Source organism: Rhynchophorus ferrugineus, unplaced genomic scaffold, assembly GCF_030347505.1.
Source record: "Rhynchophorus ferrugineus isolate W39M unplaced genomic scaffold, kcgeb_rfMv2 rfM6, whole genome shotgun sequence".
Lineage (NCBI taxonomy): Eukaryota > Metazoa > Arthropoda > Insecta > Coleoptera > Curculionidae > Rhynchophorus > Rhynchophorus ferrugineus.
In genome coordinates, this window is record NW_027472585.1 from 12,358,129 (window position 1) to 12,381,806 (window position 23,678).

The 23,678-nt window shown below is 31.5% G+C and overlaps 1 protein-coding gene across 2 annotated transcripts in view; it reads right to left on the reverse strand.

The window, feature by feature from the left end:
• Positions 1–212: 212 nt before the first annotated feature.
• The window catches only part of Zip48C (Zinc/iron regulated transporter-related protein 48C), a 163,146-nt gene continuing 139,680 nt past the window's right edge, over positions 213–23,678 (reverse strand). For both annotated transcript variants that reach the window (XM_076407443.1, XM_076407444.1), the window contains exons 5-7: positions 23,094–23,192; positions 18,855–19,013; positions 213–986 (exon numbers count right to left, since the gene is read on the reverse strand). In XM_076407443.1, the coding sequence (XP_076263558.1) occupies positions 908–986; positions 18,855–19,013; positions 23,094–23,192 (337 nt within the window). In that variant the 3' untranslated portion in view covers positions 213–907. The remainder of the gene's footprint in view (positions 987–18,854; positions 19,014–23,093; positions 23,193–23,678) is intronic.

The following is a 23,678-nucleotide window of genomic DNA, read 5'->3' on the forward strand; positions in this document are numbered from 1 at the left end:
AATTACCCTTCAATAACATCCGAGATAAACGTCTCGGGGTTGTCAGCTATTCGTTATCGGGTTCTAGTTGGCGCTGCTGGCACCCCGCCCGTGTTCAACATCTGGGATTATATTTCTGGGTATTTTGTAGACCGTTATTCCACTATGTAAAATTCGATGTAAAGTATGTAAAGGTCGCTACAAGGGTTAGGGTGAAAAATCAAACACATGCATAAAAATAGTCTTGTCTTTTATTTAGTAACCCACGGTCTAACTTAGTATCACAGCAGTAGTTGCTAACACCTGGCAGATAAAATAACATGATTTTCGATATTAACAATGACGGAACTAATAGTAATATCCATACAGATAATCGTCCGTTAATCTGTATAAGATATCTAACAATACTATCGTTTAAAACTAAGTACAACTACTAAACTGTTTTAAAAAAATTTGACTATATCTTAAGTATATGCAAGGGAACAAAAATAAAATACAGGAAGGAAAAACTTGACGTAATTGACAGCATAAGTTTCATCGGTGATAATATAAGTATAATTTGGTCATAAAAATAATAGTAACGGGATGAGGCCACAACGAGGGAGGGAGGGATGAATATTGTAATACTGAGGTGGAGGAATGATTTCATTTTCATTAAACTATTCATTAATAAAATTATTATTGTGTAAGGCTTATTTACAATGGCTACATGTGCGTAAGTTTAGACTTGAAACGTCATCAGTCATCACAAGCCACCGCCTGAACTTACGAGTAATGGACTTTCTCAAGACATCGGCCGGGTAGTTCGTTACCTGGATGTCGAAAACAGACATGATTGGAGAGGGGATGAACACAAAACATGATTGGAATAATCGATGGGGAACACAACACAAAATTACATGAAGTTTAAGGGGGATCGCGCGGAGCATTAGCCTAGACCGACGTCCAAAGTCATCATCACGAGGAATCCCAGAACGGCGCCCCACGTTGCCAATTTTCCGTTTCCGCTGAAACAAAAAGAAAAACAAAATTAAAACCAATCAAATAAATAATGTTTCTTATTTATTAAATAGCTAGGAGGCAATGAGGGAAAATTTAAACCGTATTTTGAAAGACATTTTAGTAAAATTGGACGTAGTGAGTGAGTATGAAGCTTAGTATTTCACTAAAATTTGAAATTGACTTTTTGAATCAAGACTTGCATGCTATATTTATTTAAAAATAAATACGACATTGAACTTTTTATAGACCTTTTTTATAGTTCTTCATTATAAGTTATGCAATCTCTGTAACTAATAAAAGTATAAAAGTTTTTGGTAATTTTGCTCGAAAATTAAAGGAATGTTTAAAAATTTGTTTAGTTGAATTTCTTTAAGTTTTAATAAGTAAGAAGGTAGCTATTAATATATTTTTTAATTATATCTTACATTAGATATGCTAAGTAAAGTCTTAAATTACAAATTAAATTTTCTTACGACTGTTCTGTTGTACTTGCATTAATACACAAGCAAAAATTAATACATCAGTCTGTATTTCCCAAATTAAAATAAAATTAAACTACTTAAGCTAAAGTTACGAATACACTTATACACTAAACAAGTTCGTGTGGTTCGCTTCAATCTTCTGATTTCCTGCGTATTGTTCAGTACGTTATTATCGAGTATTTCATGGTTTCAAGTCAAAATATTGGATATGTTCGTAAACCCATTTGATTTCGAGGTCGTCGTACGTTGGTTATGTTGCGACCTTATTTACGCACCGTTGCATTACGAGTTGGTTCGATGTTTAGTACAACCCCATAGTTGAACCCCATAGGTCCTAATTGGTTTCATGATTGACTGATAAGCCAATCTCTTTGATTTTAGATTAAGTTTTGAGAATATTCTGATTGATCAGTATCGTTAAATGCTGATTTGACAGCTTGAAGTTTTATATATTCAGTGAACAAACATAGATATGAAGCAAATAGTAAAAGTGAATTTTGCATATCAAGATAATATCAAAAATACACCTTTTGCAGCAAATAGTTATTTAGGTGTGTTTTGTTTTGTATCTATTCTCTCTTGCCCCACGTTTTTTTGCTCCGTTCAGAGTTTTTGTATCATTTCTGAACTATTTCTCTCCTCAGATTCACTTAAAATGTCCTATGCTTCTTCGATTCGAAGACGTTTTAGAATATATTCGTTTTTTTTTTTTAGATATAAAATTAAAAAGCTATTGTGTATATATTCTAGTGCAGAAACGATTTTATGATCTCTTATAATCTTCTACATGAAGTTTTGCGAACAGGAAGGTTTATTCCTTGCATTTCGGACAAACCAGATGCTTATGGATGGAAATGTGGAATATCATTCTGTATCTAAATGTAATTTTAATAGCAATTCCTCAGGTCATATTAGAATCTTCAAAAAAAATTGGAAGGAATCGCAAAATACATAATCGTGTGCAACATCGTGAGCAAAAGTAATGTGATAAGAAAAATAATAATTAGGTGTTGATGAACATAAATAAATACATAAATTGGACCGCAAAGGACAAAAATGAAACAATTTGAATGGCTAGATATAAAATGGACAATGTCCAATTAAGTACCGAAAATATATAAAAAAGAAAAGGAGGTTTCGTAATCAAAATTGTAACATGTAATTACTGTGTTCAGATAATTCAAATATTGTATCTTTAAGTATATTTTAAACAAATTGCTTTTAATTTATATTTTTTTACTTTATAATATTTAAGGCAGTAACAACATATATTTAAAGAATAAGTTGTCAGTTGACTAAATATCTTTTGTATATTGTGAAAATATTTTATAGAAATTAATGTTTATTTACTGTTCCCCCAAGAGTAAATAAACCCGTTTAGCGCGCCCTCAGGTGGTTTAGAGGAACACAACTTGGCTACGACTATATACAGGGGAGATCGCATTTTGAGTCTGTCTGTTCTATGGTTCTATTTTTACACTTCCTATTTAGATATTTGTTACATCTGACTTTCCCATCACCAGGACGACAGTTGTTTACAAATAGGGTTGGGCTCAGTCTTGCTTAGATTTTGATGAATTTTGGTTTCATGTCTGCAATGCTATTCTTCGTTTATCTTCTGAATCTGTCAAATCTCTTTACCACCTCAATAAAAGCTAAATAACTCTGATAGAGACCTATTTGGTATTGCTTTTAGGCGATTTTATATAATATACTTATATATGTTCAGGGTTGTGCACAACACAGCCAATCTAACAATATTGCCAATCTTGTGCGATTTGATTTTCTTTCCATACTATTTTAGGGTAAATGATGTGGCTCGGTGAATGGAGGTAAAACGAAATGAAACAGTGGTGTTTACATTATGTGACCGTTATTTATTGGCTATATAAAAAAATGAGAAAAATACAATTAGATAAAACGGATGGCAGCGGTGTTACCTGGAGACCAGGCTTGGGCAGTCGATGGTGGCACGTCTAAACCAAACGATGGTTGAGCACTGAATGAATCGAAATACCCTTCAATAACATCCCAGATAAACGTCTCGGGGTTGCCAGCTATTCGTTATCGGGTTCTAGTTGGCGCTGCTGGCACCCCGCCCGTGTTCAACATCTGGGATTATATTTCTGGGTATTTTGTAGACCGTTATTCCACGATGTAAAATTCGACATGCCTCAAGGTCGCTAGACTATATTGTATATGTTTTGTTAAAATATATCCTTCTATGTAAAATGCACCGATTTGTTCAAATCAAATATTGTATTACAAAATACAAAATGTCTAGTACAATTAATTAAAATTAAAACTAATTTCTTTCTTCACATCTAGGACCAACAACTCGGTATAATTTATGTCATAAAGAAACAGTAACATATTACGTATTTTTTTGTGGTGGGCATTTAATAGTTTAATATAATACAATTTGATTGAATATTTACGATATATCTTAAATAATAGATTGTCGTTTGTTCCTTGTTTCCATCTAAATTCAAAGACAATACAAATGAACCTAATATCTATAAAATGCAATAAAAATTCTTGCACTTGATTCCACAGAAATAAATTTTTGTAATAAAACTGAAACTCCTTTCTTTTCAAATCAATTTTGATGTATTCAATCCAGGATGCTTGTAATTAGTTATATATTAGATTAATTACCAAACAAATAAATGTTTATTATCCCAAAGAATCTGTAAAATCCACCGTCTAATTTATATTCAATCCGATCCTTTTCCGATCCTTACATTGGTAGTACTGTTTATTATGTATACACCAATGTCAGACCATTTCCTTTCTATTTCAGTTCATTTGTTCGGTAATAAATTGTCACGATTAAGGTGAGCGTTGAATGAGTAAGATGGTGAAACATCGAAATATTCGATCAACTCGCAGGAATGTTGATAAAAAATGCTCTAAATCTAAAGAGGCATTTTAGGAATTACCATTTTCGATTTTAGAATAATTCTGATACACATACTATAAAAAAAGTATTTGTAGTCTTATATAAATCTCAAGAAAATTTAAGAAAAAAAAATGAAGACTGCTTTCGATTTCTTCATTTATTTCGTTTAATAGTTTCATTAATAATTAAGTTGATTGGGATTTGATTTTTCATTGTTGAGTAGAATTTTTTTTAAGAATTTCAAGAACATAGATGGTCAATAGTTCAGTGAGTAGTTTTTTTTCAGCATTTTATATATCACTACATAGTATAAAACAAAGTCGCCTTTTCTGTCCCTATATCCCTATGTGCACTTAAATCTTTAAAACTACGCAACGGATTTTGATGCGGTTTTTTTCAATAGATAGAGTGATTCAAGAGGAAGGTTTATATGTATAACACATGCATAATATACTAAGGCAACATTGCTAATTTTAGAGGTTTCTAACGTGATGCCGTAAATTAACCTATTTTTTAGGCTTATTTAGCAATTAGCAAAAACGCTGCCTAACCCTACGAGTTAGATCAAATTAATGTACTACAGTATTGTACACCATAAAAAGGTCAACAAAAAAGTCCGCGATGGTATATGTTTATCTTTTAGGGATAACCCACATTAACCATTTTTATTGTTTACTTTTTACGTGAGAAAATGGCTTATTTACGAAGCTATTTTAAGCAATACGGCATTAATCCTTATCGAATTAAGTACCTTAAATACAGTGTGCAATTAATATAGATCAATATGGTTCCTTACAGCATGTAAATTAAACAAATATTTTCGGAGATATTACAAATTTAAAATTTGCGTTTAAAAATGTGTAATGTAATAAAAATTGTATGAATTTAGATATTCCAAAGATAGCAGGAAATCTTCATAGTAAGTATAGGGGAAGAGGAATTGTTTTACTCCAAATTTAATGCGTGCAGGCCAAGGGCAGTAATGAATGAACCAAAAATACTGGATCGATTTTAATCATGTTTTCATTGAGTGACATAGGCATATATATTTTATGCCCGTGCAAAGTCGGAGCGGGCCGCTATGTTTTTATATACAACGTTCATATTTTTTCTGTAGTGTATTTAATTTAGTATCAGCATTGCACCCGTGCGAAGCCGGGGCGGGTCGCTAGTTTTATATATAATATAATTTGTAATATAATTTAATACAATTATTTCAGAGGAAACTGTTAGTCCAGAAGATATCCATAGAGAACATAGATATCCATAGAAATCAAAATCAAACTTAGATTTTTAATAAAAAAAACATTTTAAAATAAAATGTGTAATAATAATCGTTGACTTTGAACTCGGCGCTGAAACCAAACATTTATATTAATTTTTATATATAATTATGTTATATGTCACAAAATTATATTATTATTTTTGTATTAAGAAGAAGTTTTAATCTTTTTTTTGCTAATTTGTTTTTTGTCAATTTATTTGCTAAAAATATTTTATTTTTCTCTTTTTAGTGTTAGATATTTACTCAACAAATTACATAGTTATTTTATTTAATATTACAATGGGTAGGCCAAGTAAAGGTGCAGCCCGTATGAGGAAAAATAGGAATAAAGGAACAACGATTGACAATAAGGAACGCTTCTGGCCCTGGTGTCCGCTATCTAGCCTAGGTGATTTTACAAATGTTCCAACTAAACTAGAACAGCAAGACATTGTTCGCCGTGACGGGAATCGAACCCATAACCTGCGTTTGGGAGATAAACGCTTTAAACATTACACAATAGAAGAATTAGTACAATATAAACAATATTTCTACTTCTACTAGGTCTTATATGCTACAGTTAGTGTTTAAAAAACAAATTGAATGGTTTTTGCGATGAACGACTTCCGATTTTCTGTCGCATCAGCTCAGCGATAATATTACACCCAAATATATGATTATTTCAGATAAAAAATTTGTGAAAACTTTGTACGTGCCTTTGAGATGTTAGCGTTTCCGCCGATTTCCAGCTCTTCCTTGATTAGGTTTTGTTAGTCATAATATTTCTTCATGTTGAGAATAGGAATGGTTTTATTCCTGTTGCAGAGTTACTGTTTTCCTCGAAGTCCAAGGGCGATTACCATCGAAAAAGGAACCACAGCATGTTTTTGTTTTGATTTGAAAATTAGCTTTTAAAGAACTCAGAGAAACCAGGAAAGATAAGTATCTAATTAATAGAGAACAACTGTATGATAACATGAATATTTGGTTTGAACGTATGAAGAGAGAAGGAATGCTAAATGATTTGCAGATATGGCAAAAGTATTAGGGAGAATGGCGTGATTGAATCTAATTCCATTAAGAAACATGTACACAGTTAGCAACAGAAGTAACTAAGGAAAAATACGGTGATATCAAAATGACTAAAGAACGAAACATCAACGGAGGATACAAGAACTAAACGCGACAATGCTAATATGCTGCCTAATGAAAATAAAAAACATTACTTGGATATACAATTGTTAATTAGATGGAAGAGGCCTACAGGGGGTACCACTACATAAAATATAGCCTAGAACTCTACTTCAGAGGTGGTCTGGAAAAGAGTTCAACGTAAATATAATAAAATACAACTCTAACCTACAAACTATTGTGACTGTATAATTAAGTGTAGTTTAAGTCCTACGATAATATATGTATTAGATGTACTCTAATGTCATAATAAATTATACTTCATAACATTTTTTGTTTCATTTATTTTTACCAACGCCGTTTTATACGGACTGGACCTACAGTTTAACATGAGCTCCGAACCACGGCCATTAAGCCTATCGACTGGCTAGTGACCAACTTAGAGACATTCCAGAAGACATCCGGTCTTACCCAGCTTGGTTACTGGCGTGACTGGGATGGTTATACCTTGTCGGATTTTCCATTATTGCCTAAAGATATTTACAATTACATTCACAAACATAAAAGACATTAATGCGCCAGCAGGGTTCGAACCCGTGACTGTCGCAACAATAGGAGGACCGTCCCGCCGCCTTGACCACTGCGCCAATGAAGTTAGATTTTATTTAGATTAGGTTATGTCAAAGTCAAAATGAACTAAAACTTAAAGTTGATGCAGCAATATCGCGATGTTTTGACATCATAAATTAAGATGACGTAAGTTTACTGATTTATTGAACGAACTATACACTGATTTTTTGCATTTTCACTAATAAATCAATAGATACGCAGACACAAAACATATTAATGATGCAGATCTCTAATGTAAAGTTATTAAGAAGTAAATTTGAGCATCTACGAATAAATACAAACGTTGTTCGGTGGAAATGTGTGATAATTTCACGGTCATGCCACGTATATACGTAGCGGACGCTAAAGTACAAGGCTGCATTATTTAAATAGGAATGCGAGATAAGTCTGAAGAATAATTTCGGCAGTTCTAAACTACCGTCCCGTTAATTTATCATTGTGACCATGTAATTTTTTACGTAATTCGAAACTATATTCTCGCTTAACTCGATTAACACTAAATAATAGTAACTATGACAATTTATAATTATTGTCCTTTGAATCATTTATTTTCAAGTGTATTTTTATTAACATACAGGCCGGCCTATGTTCTGTGCATGTTTAGCCGGTGACTCATATCACTTACAGACCATTATTTTCATTTAGTTTTTCATTCTTGTTTTTTTTTCAGTGTATCCATTACTATAAACAACTACTGAATAATTCCTTTGGACATATGCTAAGATGGATAATTAGATTTCGAATAAAAATATATCTAGATACTAGCGGAACCAATAGACGTGGGTTTTTTGTGCGGATGCAATAATTTATTTCAACAAATACCATGAAATGATGAAATGTTTAAAAGATTTATCCTGCAACTCTATCACAGCGCCACCTACCTGATCCGATGGTGAATCTAAACCGTTCTCGCACAAAATTTCATCAAAATCGGTCCAATCGTTATCACTTAGCCACTTAATTTTGGTGAAAGTAATATTGAAGTAAGAAGAGTGAGAGTAATGTTGAGAGATTAGAAGCATTAATAGTATGAAAAATTAAAATAACTCCGAGAGTAACCTACTTATAATAATTTCATTTACTTGGTTAACTACGAAGAAGATATTCGCTATGAAACAAAATATTAGAAATTGCAAAACCAACGAGAGTCGACATAATGAAAATAAATAAATAAATAAATAAATAGGTATAATAAAAAGAATGGGAAATAATATGAAATAAAAGGAAAGACCAATCGACATGAAGTTAGCTGCAAGGATAAAGCCCTAGACGAGCTCAAAACATAATTTAAAAGTCTTAAAAATATTTATACCTGTACTTTATATATTTATATTTGAATAAATATTTATGAAAAAGGTAAGAGTGGTGAGAAAATTAATACAATATATAATAGCCACCAATGACTGCAGATAGAAAAATTATCAATAATATCCATTAATGGAAGATTAAAGAACTAGAAAAGAAAGGAGGACCCAGAATTTGGGGTTGCTATGGGGTTCCAGGACTTTTTCAGGCTTTTAAATATTTTTCGATTATACCAAAATATCACAGCATTATCACTAATTGGGTGTTAGTGTGATCACTTTATAGCTTCTGTTTTATTGTCGAAATCAATTATTTTATCCAAACAAAAAACTAACATCCGGACAGGAAAATGTGTGCTGAGTCATATTATGGGAATTAAGGGAATTGTGTTGAATAAAAAAAATAATTAATCCAAAAAAACGAATTTTACTATGGCAGGCCGGGAAGTTTTCAATTGACCTGTTATATAGAAGAAATAGTTAAATATTAACTGTTTTCCATTTAGTGAGACTTCTTGTTTAACTTTCCTTTTGCGGGATATTCTGATATTATTTCGTTGCTATTAGGTTCTGTATACCTGATTATCTTTACACTTATCTTATGATTAAGAACATTTGTTACAGTATATATTAAACAAAATAATCTAATTTTCTGGATTTTTCTCCTAAGCTGTCTGAAAGTTCCTTGCGAGGTTGAGCTAAATTTTCGCCCAAAAGTCCTACTCTGTCTTCGAATTTAAAACAACACTAACAATCGGGATATGACAGAGCAGCATATATTGTAAGATACCGTCAATTAACACGTTTTGAAGCAGTTGCTTATAGTTTGGTATATTTATAGTTCAAAACAAATCAGTGGATGCAATTCTATGCAGTTGAGTTATTCGATATTCTCAATATTATTGATAGTCAGTCCATTTTGTTGCTTCAACAACTTTATTCAAGGGATTGAGATATCATTCAGAGCGATGGCAGACATGACAGACAGGCACTAATATATTCTTAAGAGTTCTTCTATTTATTCAAGAGTTGCTGGGAAATTCAATCAAATAAAATCAATTTATTTCAGACTTGCCGAGAAAAGAGCATATTGACGTCGCGTTTTACGCTGACGACACTGCTTTCTTCACGGCCGCCAGGTCCGAAGTTACAATTCATGAACGTTTACAGAAGCAGCTCGATCATGCGGTCAAGTGGTTCAAATTCTGGAGGTTGCAAATCAACACCCTGAAAACCCACGCCATCATTTTCCATAAGAAGCGTTACGCACTGCGCGTCGCGCAACTTAAGATCGACACCGTAATAATTCCCTGGCTAGATAACGTCATGTACCTAGGTCTTCACTTCGACCGGCGGTTCGGTTGGTATTCCCAAATCCAGAAAGCAATACAAAAAGATTCGGGGATAGCAAACCTGCTATCTTCTGCTGATCTACCCTTCTAGCAGACTTCCCATCTCCATCAAATGCTTATCTTACAAGATGTTAATTCGGTCCGTACTCCTCTACGGATCTAATGTCTACTTCAAGTTTGTTACACCCAACCAGGTCAAACGGCTTCAAGTTTTCCAAAATAAGCTCCTCAGAAGAATATTATGGTTATTAACGCTCCATGGTTTGTCAGAAATAATCAAATTCATAGGGAAACTGACACTCCAGAAATCAAGCACTTCATATCTCAATCATTCCACAAACAACTCAGCTTAAGTTTTTCTGAAAATACGCTTGTTTGCGAGCAGGTCGGCATGCTGGGAGGTTAGCACCGCGTCACCACCAAGCTCCCCCCCTTTTCCAGGCTGAAACGACCTCATCCGTCGCTACAGTCATAACGTTTTCCCACATACAACAGTATCCAGTTGTGTGTTAACTCAGGTTCGCGAATCAATAGAATCGCCGGGCCCTCGTGCCAATAACGACTGCCCGATCAGCGGGTTCCATATCCCCAAATTTAATGCAGTAGCAGTCACGATCCACAGGGGTCAACTGTGAGGCGGTTTCGGTTTAGTGTATTGGTAAGCCCAGAGGCAGTCCCACATAACCCGGTCCAACTTGTCACTCCAGGGCAAGTCTCCGCGACCAGGTATGCGTCATGCATTCCACCGCCCGGTTTTTAGGCCAGAACAAAACAAAAATAAATAAAAAAAATAAAATCAATTGTTTTTCAATACTTTCAATACAATTAATGAAATACTTATTACTTAATTAGTCTTTGGTTAATAGTAGATCTACATCGATAACTGAATTGGAATGTATAATTACTAACATATGTTTACTCCGCAGATTCTAGTGCAAACAAAGGAATCCGTGTCTTCAACTTTATGCAGATAGGACCCAGACAATGAAATTATTCGTACTCTCTATACACGTAGTTTTCATTTTATTTTGTATGTTTAGTACCTTCTTACAATATTATGAAATGAATGTATTGTGAAATAACTACGATCATAACATAAGCAAAGAATGAATTAAAAATTTATTAAAAATATTTTATGATAATATTAACAATTAAAAATCAATTTAATAACGAATATATTTACGAAATGTCATTGACAAACTAGCATTTTGTTCGGTCGTAATTAGTAAAACGAATAACTGGACCGAGCTTTAACAGTAACTCGCTAAGAGATAGAACCATAACTTTTTTCAATGAAGAAAACGTAATATCTTGCGGTATTTTTATGACTCCCTAGCGGAGTAAAGATACAATATTATGTCTTCTGAGGAATGTGTCCGGCCGGTATACAAATATTTATTTTTTGGTCTCATTCAAGTTTCTGTGACGTTATACAGAGTGAGCAGACGAACTTTGGTCGCGTAGTAGAACTACGAGGAAGTTTGTGATGTTCTGAAACCATTCATATTTTTTCAATTATTTCGACGATTTTACTCATAAAACGTAATAAATTGAAAATCTATTGCATGTCAATGAATCGGTTTTGTTATAATGATTACGAATTAATATCGAATAATGATTTCTTTAAATTCAAGGGATGTAACTATTTGTTAGTGTTAAAACATTATCTGTGGCTGTGAATAATAGGATGAAATAGATGGGAAGTTTAAAGACAATAGTACTTATCAGTAATACTTTAGTGTTACCATAACACTTCAAGCAAAGATCAGGTGATTTTGAGTCGCAGATCGTTGGGTAAAAAAAGTGTTATGTATTGGGTTGCTCTAGGTTTTCAGCGATTTATCTTGTGCCTCAAAATCACCATCATCAGTATCAGTATCAGTGCCATCAGTTTCTCTACGACCACGTTTGAAGTCAGCAAACCAACCTTTTATTGTTGCTTCTGATGGAACCGAGTCTTTATACTACTTTTCAAAACATTGTTTCGCTTGAACAGTATTTTTTCCCATCCAGAAGCAGTGTAAAATTAAAACACGAAATTGTTTTTGATCCATTGTTTTGAAAATAACAAAACCTAAAAGTGACCCTAAAGGTCACCGTTGACACCTCACCACTCACAAACTCACAAACTTGTGAGTATAATATCATGAAATTTTAGCAGATTTCTTGTGAATTTCTTGTGATTCAGCCATTGTGTTAAGTCTAATAGTATATTAATCGACGAACAATTAGCCAAATATGCAACATAAATTTCCAATCAAAATTATAGTTTTCAGTAACCAAATAATATAAGAACACAATATTCAAATTTCAAAGGGACCAGCACACTTCCCTGATTCGAATATTATTGGTAAGCTAGCATGTGTTGTATACTTAAATGTGAACAAATTAAAAATGATGAGTCGAAAAGGCTCATTTAAGCTGTGAAACATACAGGAGAATGTACCCATTACTGAAATATAAATTAAGGTATATTAATCAGTTTTTTAATTTTTTACCTAGCTGTGCTATTGTTTTGTCGTGTGGTTCAAGTCATTTTGCGCGGAGTTTATAAGGAAAATAATAGCTGTCACTTTGGAATATTTACATAACTACTATAATTAACTGTCTTTAATAGTAAAATCTAAAAGGTAAAAATTTATTTTTATTAAGAGTTGTAATGAAAAACATATAGTGTATTAAAGTTTTCTCGCAGACTGTGAGTAAAAGTAGCAAGTTTAAAGATAATTATCAGAGATAATAATGGAAGGAAAAATGAAATAATCGCAAAAAGGCTAAAACATGTTAAAGGGCAGTGTGAAGTGCTACATATAAAACCATATCATCAAATGTTGAAGTGAACTATGAATTTAGAAGTTTAAAATATATATAGGTAATACTAGAGCTCGGGAAAAGAAAAATATAGGGTAGAAAAAAAGAGCAAAGGGGTGGATTCGAAGAACTAACGAATAATTAACATTATCAATATAAATCTAAATTTATTTTCGAATAACTTCACAAAAATGCCATGACCAAGATAAGAACAAATAACCATCTAATTTAAATTTATATACGTATAACGATTCACCAAATTCTTCAGGACTTAAGGAATTATACGTCCTTTTAGGACCTGCTTAACGTCAAATATTTAATATTAATGTAGTTATGAATGTGTACGATGATATAAGTTATCATTCTTAAACCACTCAAAATAAATTCACAGTTCCGGTATACAGCGGTTGCTCAACAACAATAAATGAAACGAAAATTTAAGCAAACAAAAAAGAGAATACCGCATACCGTGATGTTTAAACTGAAGATAACCACTCTGTTGACCTTAAAATCTAGCTTACATTCTTCCATTTCCTTTTATACGTGTTTACTTCTCTCTTAACACTTGGACAATTTACTTGGAATCGTAAGAATCGAATAGCACAAGAGTGGATCGAGACGAACGTGTCTAGTCAGTGTACGAAAGTAGTTTTGAGTCTGTTTTTATCTTTTTAAAAATAGTATTTTGGTTAAACACCGTTATCGTTTATAACTATATCGAATTTTCGAAAAAACCTGAGTGTCAAAGAGAAGATAACACGTTGATATGTTGTGATTCTTTTTGCAAAGCAAACAAATTATTGCAATTAGGGATGCTTAAAGATTAGGTAAACGTAAAATAACCAAAATGAGTTATACAGTGTAGTATTCTCCTTTCAAAGGTGTATAGAAGCTGTGTGTGTTTAAACAACAGCAGGAACAACGTTCTCATTCCATATCTTTCCATAGATATCTTCTTGATTGACTAAGCATCAGAATAAGCAGATTTTTTACAGACATTTGAACCCATATATATTGTCAAAAAAAAAGAATCATGTAGCATTTAAATGGTATCTTGTTAAATTAACATTAAAAAGTAATCCATTAATTAAAGTATATAAAACATAAAAAATTCATAATTAGTATTCTGTCAGTTTTATGTATCCAATTTGTACTATAGGCCCTAGTACAGAAGTTTTATTCTACCATACCTTTTATAAACATAGTTTTGTTCCTGTTTTTGCTCTAAATGTTATGTTTTGTTAAGTTTTGATACCCATATCAATTTTGCGTTCCGATGAAAAGACGGACACCTAACTATATCACTTGAGTGATGCCCAATTCATGAGTAAATTAAAGTGGAAACATCATGTGATCAGGTCGGGTTCAAAATTAAACTATACTAGTTACAGGGGTATACTAGTTACAGTTACATCAGACATATACCCAATATTTATTTATCATTAAGGTGTTGGCCAATGGCCAATTAACATAGATCAGACTTTTTACAGCAGTAAAGGTCCTCGCAATCGCAATCCTTCCATGAATGTTAGATTCGTTAGTCTTTGTAAATTAATTTAATATTATTTTGTCTATCCCTTGTAGTTCGAAGATACGCTGAATTTGACCTAAGATAGTCAATAAGTCAATAATAAAGCCTATTTTCCGGTTTGGTTGGCGCAGTGGTTAAGGCCTCAGGACGGTCCTCCTACTATTGCGATAGTTGCGGGTTCGAATCCTGCTGGGGTGTGGTTGTAAATAATGTTTGTGATTGCTTCCAATTGTCAAAAAGCAAGAGTGTAAAATCCGTCAAGTAAAATGATCCCAGTCACGCCAGTAACCAGGCTGAGTACCCTTCTAGGATGATCTCTAATCACAAGTCACTTGTCAGTCGGTAGGCTTAATGCCGGAGACCTTAATGCTTTTGTTAAATAGTAGGTTCAATCTAGATAAACCCTAGTTGGTAAAAAGGGAACTCTAACATATAATGATAGACTATTTGAAGCTATAGATTAATAATTTAATCTTGACATAACAAAGTTCTTCAATTAATTATCAATGCCTATCGTTACGTAACCAAAAACAATAATACAATTTTGTGGCATATACAAAAAACAATTATTAGGTACGTATTTTATTTTAAAATGTTTTTTTTTTCTGTTAAGAATCTAAGCTTAATTATTTTTTAATTTTTAGTGAGTTCCTTTTTGAAGTCGGTTCAATTTTTTAAAAATATTTTATAATATAAAAATTTAAATTAATTTATAATAAAATGTTATATTACTGAAGGGATACTATACACGATGATTTTGTTAAACAAAAAAATAATATGAGTGTATCTAAAACAAATATTTTATATCCCAGGGAAATAGTTACGTTTGAACAGAAATTGAACTCTCTCCGGTATAACTATCAATGAAATTGGAATTTTATCAGCTCGGTTGCGGTGTAGCATTACAGAGTTTCAACGTTAGGCCCGTTCATTCAGGAAATGTATTGAAATATAAAGGCGATGACCGTATATTGTGTTATATTCTATACACTGGTACGAATATCGAATAGTAGGACAATATAATATAAAAAAAAATGCTGAAAAATTAAAATAATTTAAATTATTAATTGCAAACATGTCAAAGAATTGAAAATAAAATCAATTCAGAAATAGACTTTGTAAGGGTGTATTCTAGTCTAGAAAAAGCTTAACCCTTTATGAATATGTTCTTAAGAATTTTTTTTAGTTTAAATTATTTTCGGAAACATATAGTTCTTCCAATAAAACAACCAATGCACGTCATACACGACGTCGAATATACTGTCAAATGCAGTTTATAAAAATGTAAAATTCATTCTAAACTTAGAGTGGATTTTTTCTTCTTATTTTACCCTAGTTAAAAACAGACAAAATGATGTCTGATGGCGTCGGAACATGTAACAGAATCAGGATACAAATTTCGATTTGTGTTGGGGCTGGTCGATCCTGTTGTCAAATGTCTATAACATTCTTCAAAATGTTAGTTGCAATAACAATACATTATAAACTGGCAAACGTTGTAACGTAAAAGTAGAATTTGATGCAACGTGTTGACGTCATACATTTTGATGACTTGAACTGGATAGACCATAGCTGTTTTAGTTAGGTGGTATCTCAAAAATGAAGACAACTTTTTTTGAGATGCTTGATACGATATCTCAAGTTCTACTGAACCGATATATTTGAAATTTGGTTTGAACCTTATGTATACATTGTTTTATTGTATGAAAGTAAAAATACAAAAGAAATTGTATTTGTAACTTTTTTAAAGAATTTGAAAACGCCAATTAAGCTGGAATCAGCCCATAACTTTTTGGATTTGCCATTTTTTCACTTTTTTATCTTTTATACGTTGCTTAAACATTAATAAAAACCTTGTAAAAAATAGATAGTAAAAATATATATTTATTTAATTCACTTGAAAAAATAACTAATACTCATGTGTCTAGACTAGAATAGCCTCTTAATAAAATCTAAGAAAAAGAAAAATAATTTAACTTATTACGAGAATATAAAATTATATATTTCAATAACATTATATTATGAGGAAAAAAAAAGGACAAATATTTTGTTTTAAATAAAATATTATTTCCTAATTTATTCGAACTGAAATATTTAAGAAAGGCGGCATGCAGTGGGTTAGTAGACTACTCACTTACAGCCGTATATCTACTATTTATTTTTTCATTCTTAAAAAGACCTGAAAGACCGATGATAACGAGGCGAAGCGACAACGGAACATCGTAAAATTTTAAATAAATTCTCGGAAATAGGGTTCTAGAACTCTAGTCAGTCGAGAACTGACGTTCTTCTGTTCAAATAAGCGCCTGTAATCCCTGGAATTTCAGTAAAATATTATTAAGAGGTTAACCCATATCCAAAATAAAATATTTTTAACAAAAAAACTGAACAAACTTAAAGCAAAACATAATGAAAACTTACAATTTTAACACAAAAAAACAATTTAAAATAGAATATGTAAATAATAATCGTTGTAATAACTAAATAAAAATAAACAAAAAACTTCTTTAACCTATCTATTACACAAATTTTATATTCTATTATATATAAACAATTTTTACAATATTATTTTAACTACTACCAACTGATCAGTTTGAAGTCGGTGCTAAGATTAAACAATACTAAAATAATAAAATTTTGTGATAAAGACAAAATTAAATTACGAACAAAACAAATTTAATTTGTTGCTCGATACCGACTTCAAAGTGATCACTTGGTAGTAGTTAAAATAATATTGTAAATAGATAAATAGGTTTAGGTAGGTATTAAGCTAAATTGTGTGTATATAGTAGAATATAAAATACTTGTAGTAGATAGGTTAAATAAGTTTTTTGTTTATTTTTATTTAGTTATTACAACGATTATTATGTATATATTTTATTTTAAAAGTTTTTTTTTGTGTTAAACATCTAAGTTCAATTATTTTTTACTTTTTAGTGAGTTTCATATTTATCTTTTGAAGTCGGTTAAATTTTTTTGTTAAAAATATTTTATTTATCTCTTTTTAACGTTAGATATTTACTCAATAAATTACGCAGTTATTTTATTAAGTATTATAATGGATAGGGCAAGTAAAAGTACAGCATCTCTGAGGAAAAATAAGAATAAAGAAACAATGATTGAAAATAAGGAACGTTCAGGCCCTAGGGCCGCTAACTAGTCTAGGTGATTTGACAAATGTTCCAATCAAACTAGAATAAAAAAATTGCTGCCTTATTGGAAATCAAATCCGCGACCCCCCGCGTGTAATCTTAACGTTCTTATTCGTTACACTATAGAAAAGTTCCCTATAATGTTTCTACGATGTCTCATATGACATGATTAGTGCTTCAAAAGCTAACTGACTGACTTTTACACTGAAGTACTTCCCATTAAAAAAATATTTATAAAAAATTGTATAAATTATGTTCCTATACCATGTACCTCAATTAATTTCCATAAAAAAGAGGGTTAGAATGATATAGAATCTTAATAGGATAAACTATAAAAAAAATCATAAAAATCCAAATAAAAACAATGCTTATTTACTTGAAATAGGAAAAGTTGTTTCATTTAAACTAGTAATTAGAATCGTAGAGAAAATAAATATTCTACAAGGAAAGTTGAAAAAATGTTTCACTCCCAACATCCATACCATCTACAATCACTTTTTGAACCAATTTTACTAGTATTTTTTGTATCATTAAGCTGGAACTCCCAAAGAGATTTGATTGGATAATTTCATTTCTATGGCCAATTCTAATCTGTTCTCTTCAGTTCTAGCTCTAGATCCTGCCATTTCAATAATCTGGCAGTAACTTTACCAGATATCTAGTACAACACATAACGCATTCCAAATGTTACAACTATTGATAAGATGTATGATATATTTTTGGATATACTGTTTATTTTATTTATTATGTTATATATTGCTTCTATATATATATCTTATGCTTTATTTAATTTTACTTAATTGAATAGAATTAGTTTAGTTTATTTGAATGTGACGGTCTGAAGATATATTTGGGTGATGTATATTATTATTTAACAGTTTACTACAGCATATATAAAAAATAGAGAAAATATGTATTTTTAAGATTACTTAAAACAAATATAACCCCTTAATGTTAGGCCAAAACTGGCGATGGAAAGAACAGAGGTCCACTCTGGGTGTTATACACCTCTAAATATGAATGAATAAGGTTACATAAAAGTACTGTTATAATAGATATATCATTCAGGTTGTTGCACACTGCTAGTTTTGATAGCCATCTACCAGCTGTCAGTTATAACCTGCTAAATTATTTAAACAATAAAGAAATGTGCGTTTCATTTTGTTACACTTCATTATAACGATATCGATCAAAGAATCTTAAATAGCTTACATTCGAAATGCGATTATATAAGAATGCAGGACGTTGGCATTTATAGAATCATATCGTTGCTATGATATTATTTAATTATGTCGTTTCGTATTACAAACTTACTCGGCATTTGCTTCGGGGATGATGTCGTCGACGACCACGTAGATCATGGCTCCTGCCGCAAACGCTAGGGCGTATGGGAGGGCGGGCTGTGCTAAGCTGACAGCAAGTGCTCCTAACACGCCAAAAATGGGCTCAACCATTCCACTGAGCTGACCATACCTAGAATAAAAAATAAGAAAAATTACTTCAACCAACTATATAGGCTTGGTGAAAAATATCATTTTTTATTTAAAAATATTGCTTCGAATTGCTTCCTCATTCACCGAATTCTCCAGATCTAGCCCCCAGCGTAAATATTAATCGAATGAAGAGGCGATCGACGAAACTGAGGTCTATTTTGAAGCAAATGACAAATCCTACTACAAAAAAGGCATCGAAATGTTGGAGGGTCGCTATAATCAGTGCATAACAATTGAAGGGAATTATGTTGAATAAAAAATAATCATTTTGCCAAAAAAATGTGTATTACTATGGTAGGCCGGTGACTTTTTAATTGACCTGCTATAACGAAGAGCATTTCGTAAGAAATTCTTAAAATAAAAAAAGCATTTTTTATAATGAGTACCTTTATTTTTTGAAGAAATAATATATTTCCAAGACATGGCAAATACTCGAGAATATTGTAAAATGTAAAATGATTTTTCAACGTCACTGTTTCGCATATAAGCTAATCCAATCATCGGTACATAAGCTATGAATAAAATTAGAAATAGAAATGTGTATACGCAGATTTATCAGAAAACACGTAGAGTACAAACTCTTTTGATACACAACGGAAGCGGAAACGTATAATAACCAATAATTCCCACTGGTTTCGTAACTTACGGTAAACTTCGATAAAAAATAACAGCACCTGTGTTATCACATAGAGCTGTGATAACTACCAGCTCGGTAGGTATGTGGCCTGAAATCCTAGGTCATTGCCTCGTTTGAATGGATGTTGTGCTTGGGCCAAATCGTACCCAATTCACTTTTTTTCCTGTTCGAACATTTTAATACTTTCATTCATTCGAAATCTATTAATATTTTTAGATAATTGTTTTTATGAATGGGACCGAATCAATATATACGGATCAACACAATTTATCGCTTTATAAGTATGTTTTATGTTCGGATTTGGTTGACTAGACGTTCCCAGATGCTTTAGATCAAAATGAGATGACTTTATGATGACAATAGATGTGGTTTTTATCTATTATAAATATCCTGTTTCTTTATTTTCGTTAATTTACACATATTTCAGACTAACATTTAGAGTCCTTATGAGATTATTGCTCTTTTAAGAACAGGATTACTAACTAATACTTCCAACATATGAATATATTCTATATTTGTATCACGCGATCATCGAGCGATCAATTATTTTTTAGGTTTTTAATAATTCCATCATATTCTATATTTACTTTCCTCTTAAGTCACATAGTTTTAAAAATATTTAAAAATCAATTTATTTTTGTTAATTTTGATTTATTTATTTCGTTAATTTTGTTATCTTTAACCATTTTGAATGTTAAATTTTTGCCAGTTTCGATATAACAATTCAAAAGTGCATTAAACAGATTTATCTTGAACAGCAGAATGCTATCTGCACTTTGAGCATTTTAGGATAGGAGTTTTCATGTAAAGGTCAATTGGAGCAATGCAAGATCGGAAAAGATGAAACATGGAAAAATCTAGTTTTAAGTACAAGTGTACTTTCTATATGTTTACTAGCCTGAGAGAGTTCGAGAGAAAAATCGGGACTAATTAGTACTTATAAAATAAATAAACTGAAGTAGGCTAGAACACATAAAACTGGAAAAATCTCATATGAACGGATAAGCCCAAATATCAGATCTTTGGATTTAATAGACACATTTTGTGCACCTATCAAAATGCCAACGGGCTTCAGAAGCATGAACAGTGCAGAAAATTAAGCATGATGATGCTGGCATGATGACTTGGTAATACTAAGCATGGCTAAATGATTAAAATGTATGGAAATTAAATAAAGAAATCCCTAATAATACTTCAAGAAGATACGGTTATTTCTGGACTGAATTTAATTGTAGTAATGTAGTAGAAAATGTATGCATTTGTTGTTTATTGTTGGGTTCATCTAAGTTATGATTAAGATTTGAGTGTAAAAATCATAAGGTATTTTTTTTAACGACGGTGTATATAAAGCATTACACTTCTTTTTCAATAAGATGTGATATGTTGACGAATGTTCCATGCAAGATTAACAACAACTATAAACAGTTATGCACTAACAACATCGGGAGTCGTCTAGCTAACAAAGACTAATTATTGATTATATTAACAAATATAATCCGCATATTATTTAGATTAAATAAATACGATATAAATTTCACTCCCAATTAAACTAATTATGTTAATTAATTATGCTGATTAACTTAGCATGGCGTTTATGCGGGTTACTGTAAAAATTATTAAACGTTATTTTACCATGATATCGGTATTTAATTTGCTGTAAATGAACCTAGTAACGCATTTGCAGTTCTAGGAATTGCATAACAATAATGAACATCAATAATTTAATTGAACACTATCTATGAGAAAGAAATATCCTACATAAATAGAGAATATGCCTCGGTGTAATAAAGGGATTGTAGCAAAAGGAAAAAGAACGCAGGATTGTACTGAATCTACGCTTAGACAAAAAAAAAGTAATTAGACATGGAATAAAAATATGATAACTTACTAAGATTCAAAGAGGTAGCAATGGAAATGTACGTGGTAATCTAAAGAATTACATAAACAGAAGACACCATGTGTGCAGTACAAGAAGAACTGTATACAAAGCTAAATAATACTGTTAAGGTCCAAATAGATCCAGCAAAGGAAGACCATCTAAAGAAGTCCCATTAGGAAAGAGTTCTCATTTACTTCTCATTAGGGATGAACGATATTCATATGTTTAGCTGGATATCATCGATAAATCGATATTATAGGAATAAAATATCAAAATGTCAATCATCCTTAATTTAACTGAACTTTGTGAGATTTTACGATCAATAGAAATATCAAAAATACTAACACATAAATTAATACGATATATGATACTGAATTTATTCTTGGAAACTCGTTTATCAATTATATTACTTATTATTTATTAACATTATAGGCCTTCTGAGAAGTCAATGTTTCTTTTAATGATTATAAATACAATAATTTAATATAAATTCTATATTGTAAAAAATAAAGAGCCTAATTGTGCTCGTTATGGTTTTATTTCATATAGAAATATGTATCACTGCATTTTCCATTCCAAATACACTTATATTTGATACCTCTGAAGCTGATAAAAAATACTTTATAATGTTCAGTTTAAACCTTTCGTTGAACGTTTTAGAATTTCGACCACAGGTCGATCACTAGTTAATTTAAAAATAGGAACCATAAAAACCTAAAGTATCAAAACTTCTAAAAACAATGAAACTATTGCTATTTTAAAAAACATCGAGGAAACAACCTATAAAAATGAAGTCATAAAACTAATAAATCAATATAATTTTAATCCAATGAGTGTTTGTACGGCAGGATATTAGGAATAATAAAATTTTAAAACAAAAATATAAATATGCTAGGCACGGAAACATCATAACTCCACATGTTAGTGAAAGGGAAGGAGAAGGACTTCTTGCTAAGCAGAATATCTTAACGAAAGCCGTTATCTCACGGATAGGATCCTGCAGCTTGACGTCATATTGAAAAAAGGCATATGTATCATTGAATTTTCAGTAGACAAACTAAGCAAATCAAAAAAAAAACAATTAATTGCATTTATCTTTAAATTGTTTCTTACTGAATTTACATTACATCTATTCGAAAACCAAACATAAATAATTAACTTAATATTATTACGATAGCAGTAAAAAATGCGCAGCACTATATGCGATGTCCAAGGTAATTAATTAGTTTGCTAATTATAAACTAGAAACGCATAGCAACAAAAATTTCTTTTAAATGCATAATCAAATCAAGTCCACCTTTAACGAATATTTTTTAAGCGCTGATTTGCTCTTGAAACAAAGTTCTCGGTCAAAAACGAAATTCTTGTATTTCAGAAGACATGATAATCAATAAACATTAATGAACGCACTAATCGCCTTATAAATTTAAGAAATTAATGGAATTGTCAGTATCTCAACAACAACAGAGCACTAAAAATATTTACAAAAATTTATAAATCGAGCCGAGGGCAAGTTTCATATAAAACTTTCGACTAAAACTTACCATAAACTTTTCCATATCGAAAATCCAGCAGCGTGAAGAGGCAGACTGACGGCGAGGCCTTCTGGGAAGTTCTGGATACCAATACCGATTGCCAAGTTTCTGAAACAAAATAAATATGATAACTAAACCAGAAAAAATCTACGAGATTTAAAACTAAATTTAACAAGATTTATTAATATAATACGTATTAATTAATATGTGTGTTTTTTTTTCAATGTTTAGTATTATTTAAAATTACAGAATTTGTATAAAGGTTGCTATTTGGCTTATCACTTATCAATTTATTTACTAGCCAGCTTGGTGGCGTAGTGGTAAAGGCGATAGGACGGTCCTCCTACCGTTGCGATAGCTGCGTGTTCGAATCCTGCTGGGGCATGATCGTAAATTTAAGTTTGTGAATTTTCTAGACAAGAGTGTAACCCAATAATTAGGCTGTAGTATGTGGACTACAGTAAATATCATAAAGTCTTGGTAATTCGTTCATTCTCACTGCGTATTTATTCCTACTCCAAATTATTTTAGCGGATTCTTTTCGAACATCTATATGATCATAACGATAATAATGCCACTGTCTTGATAATCATC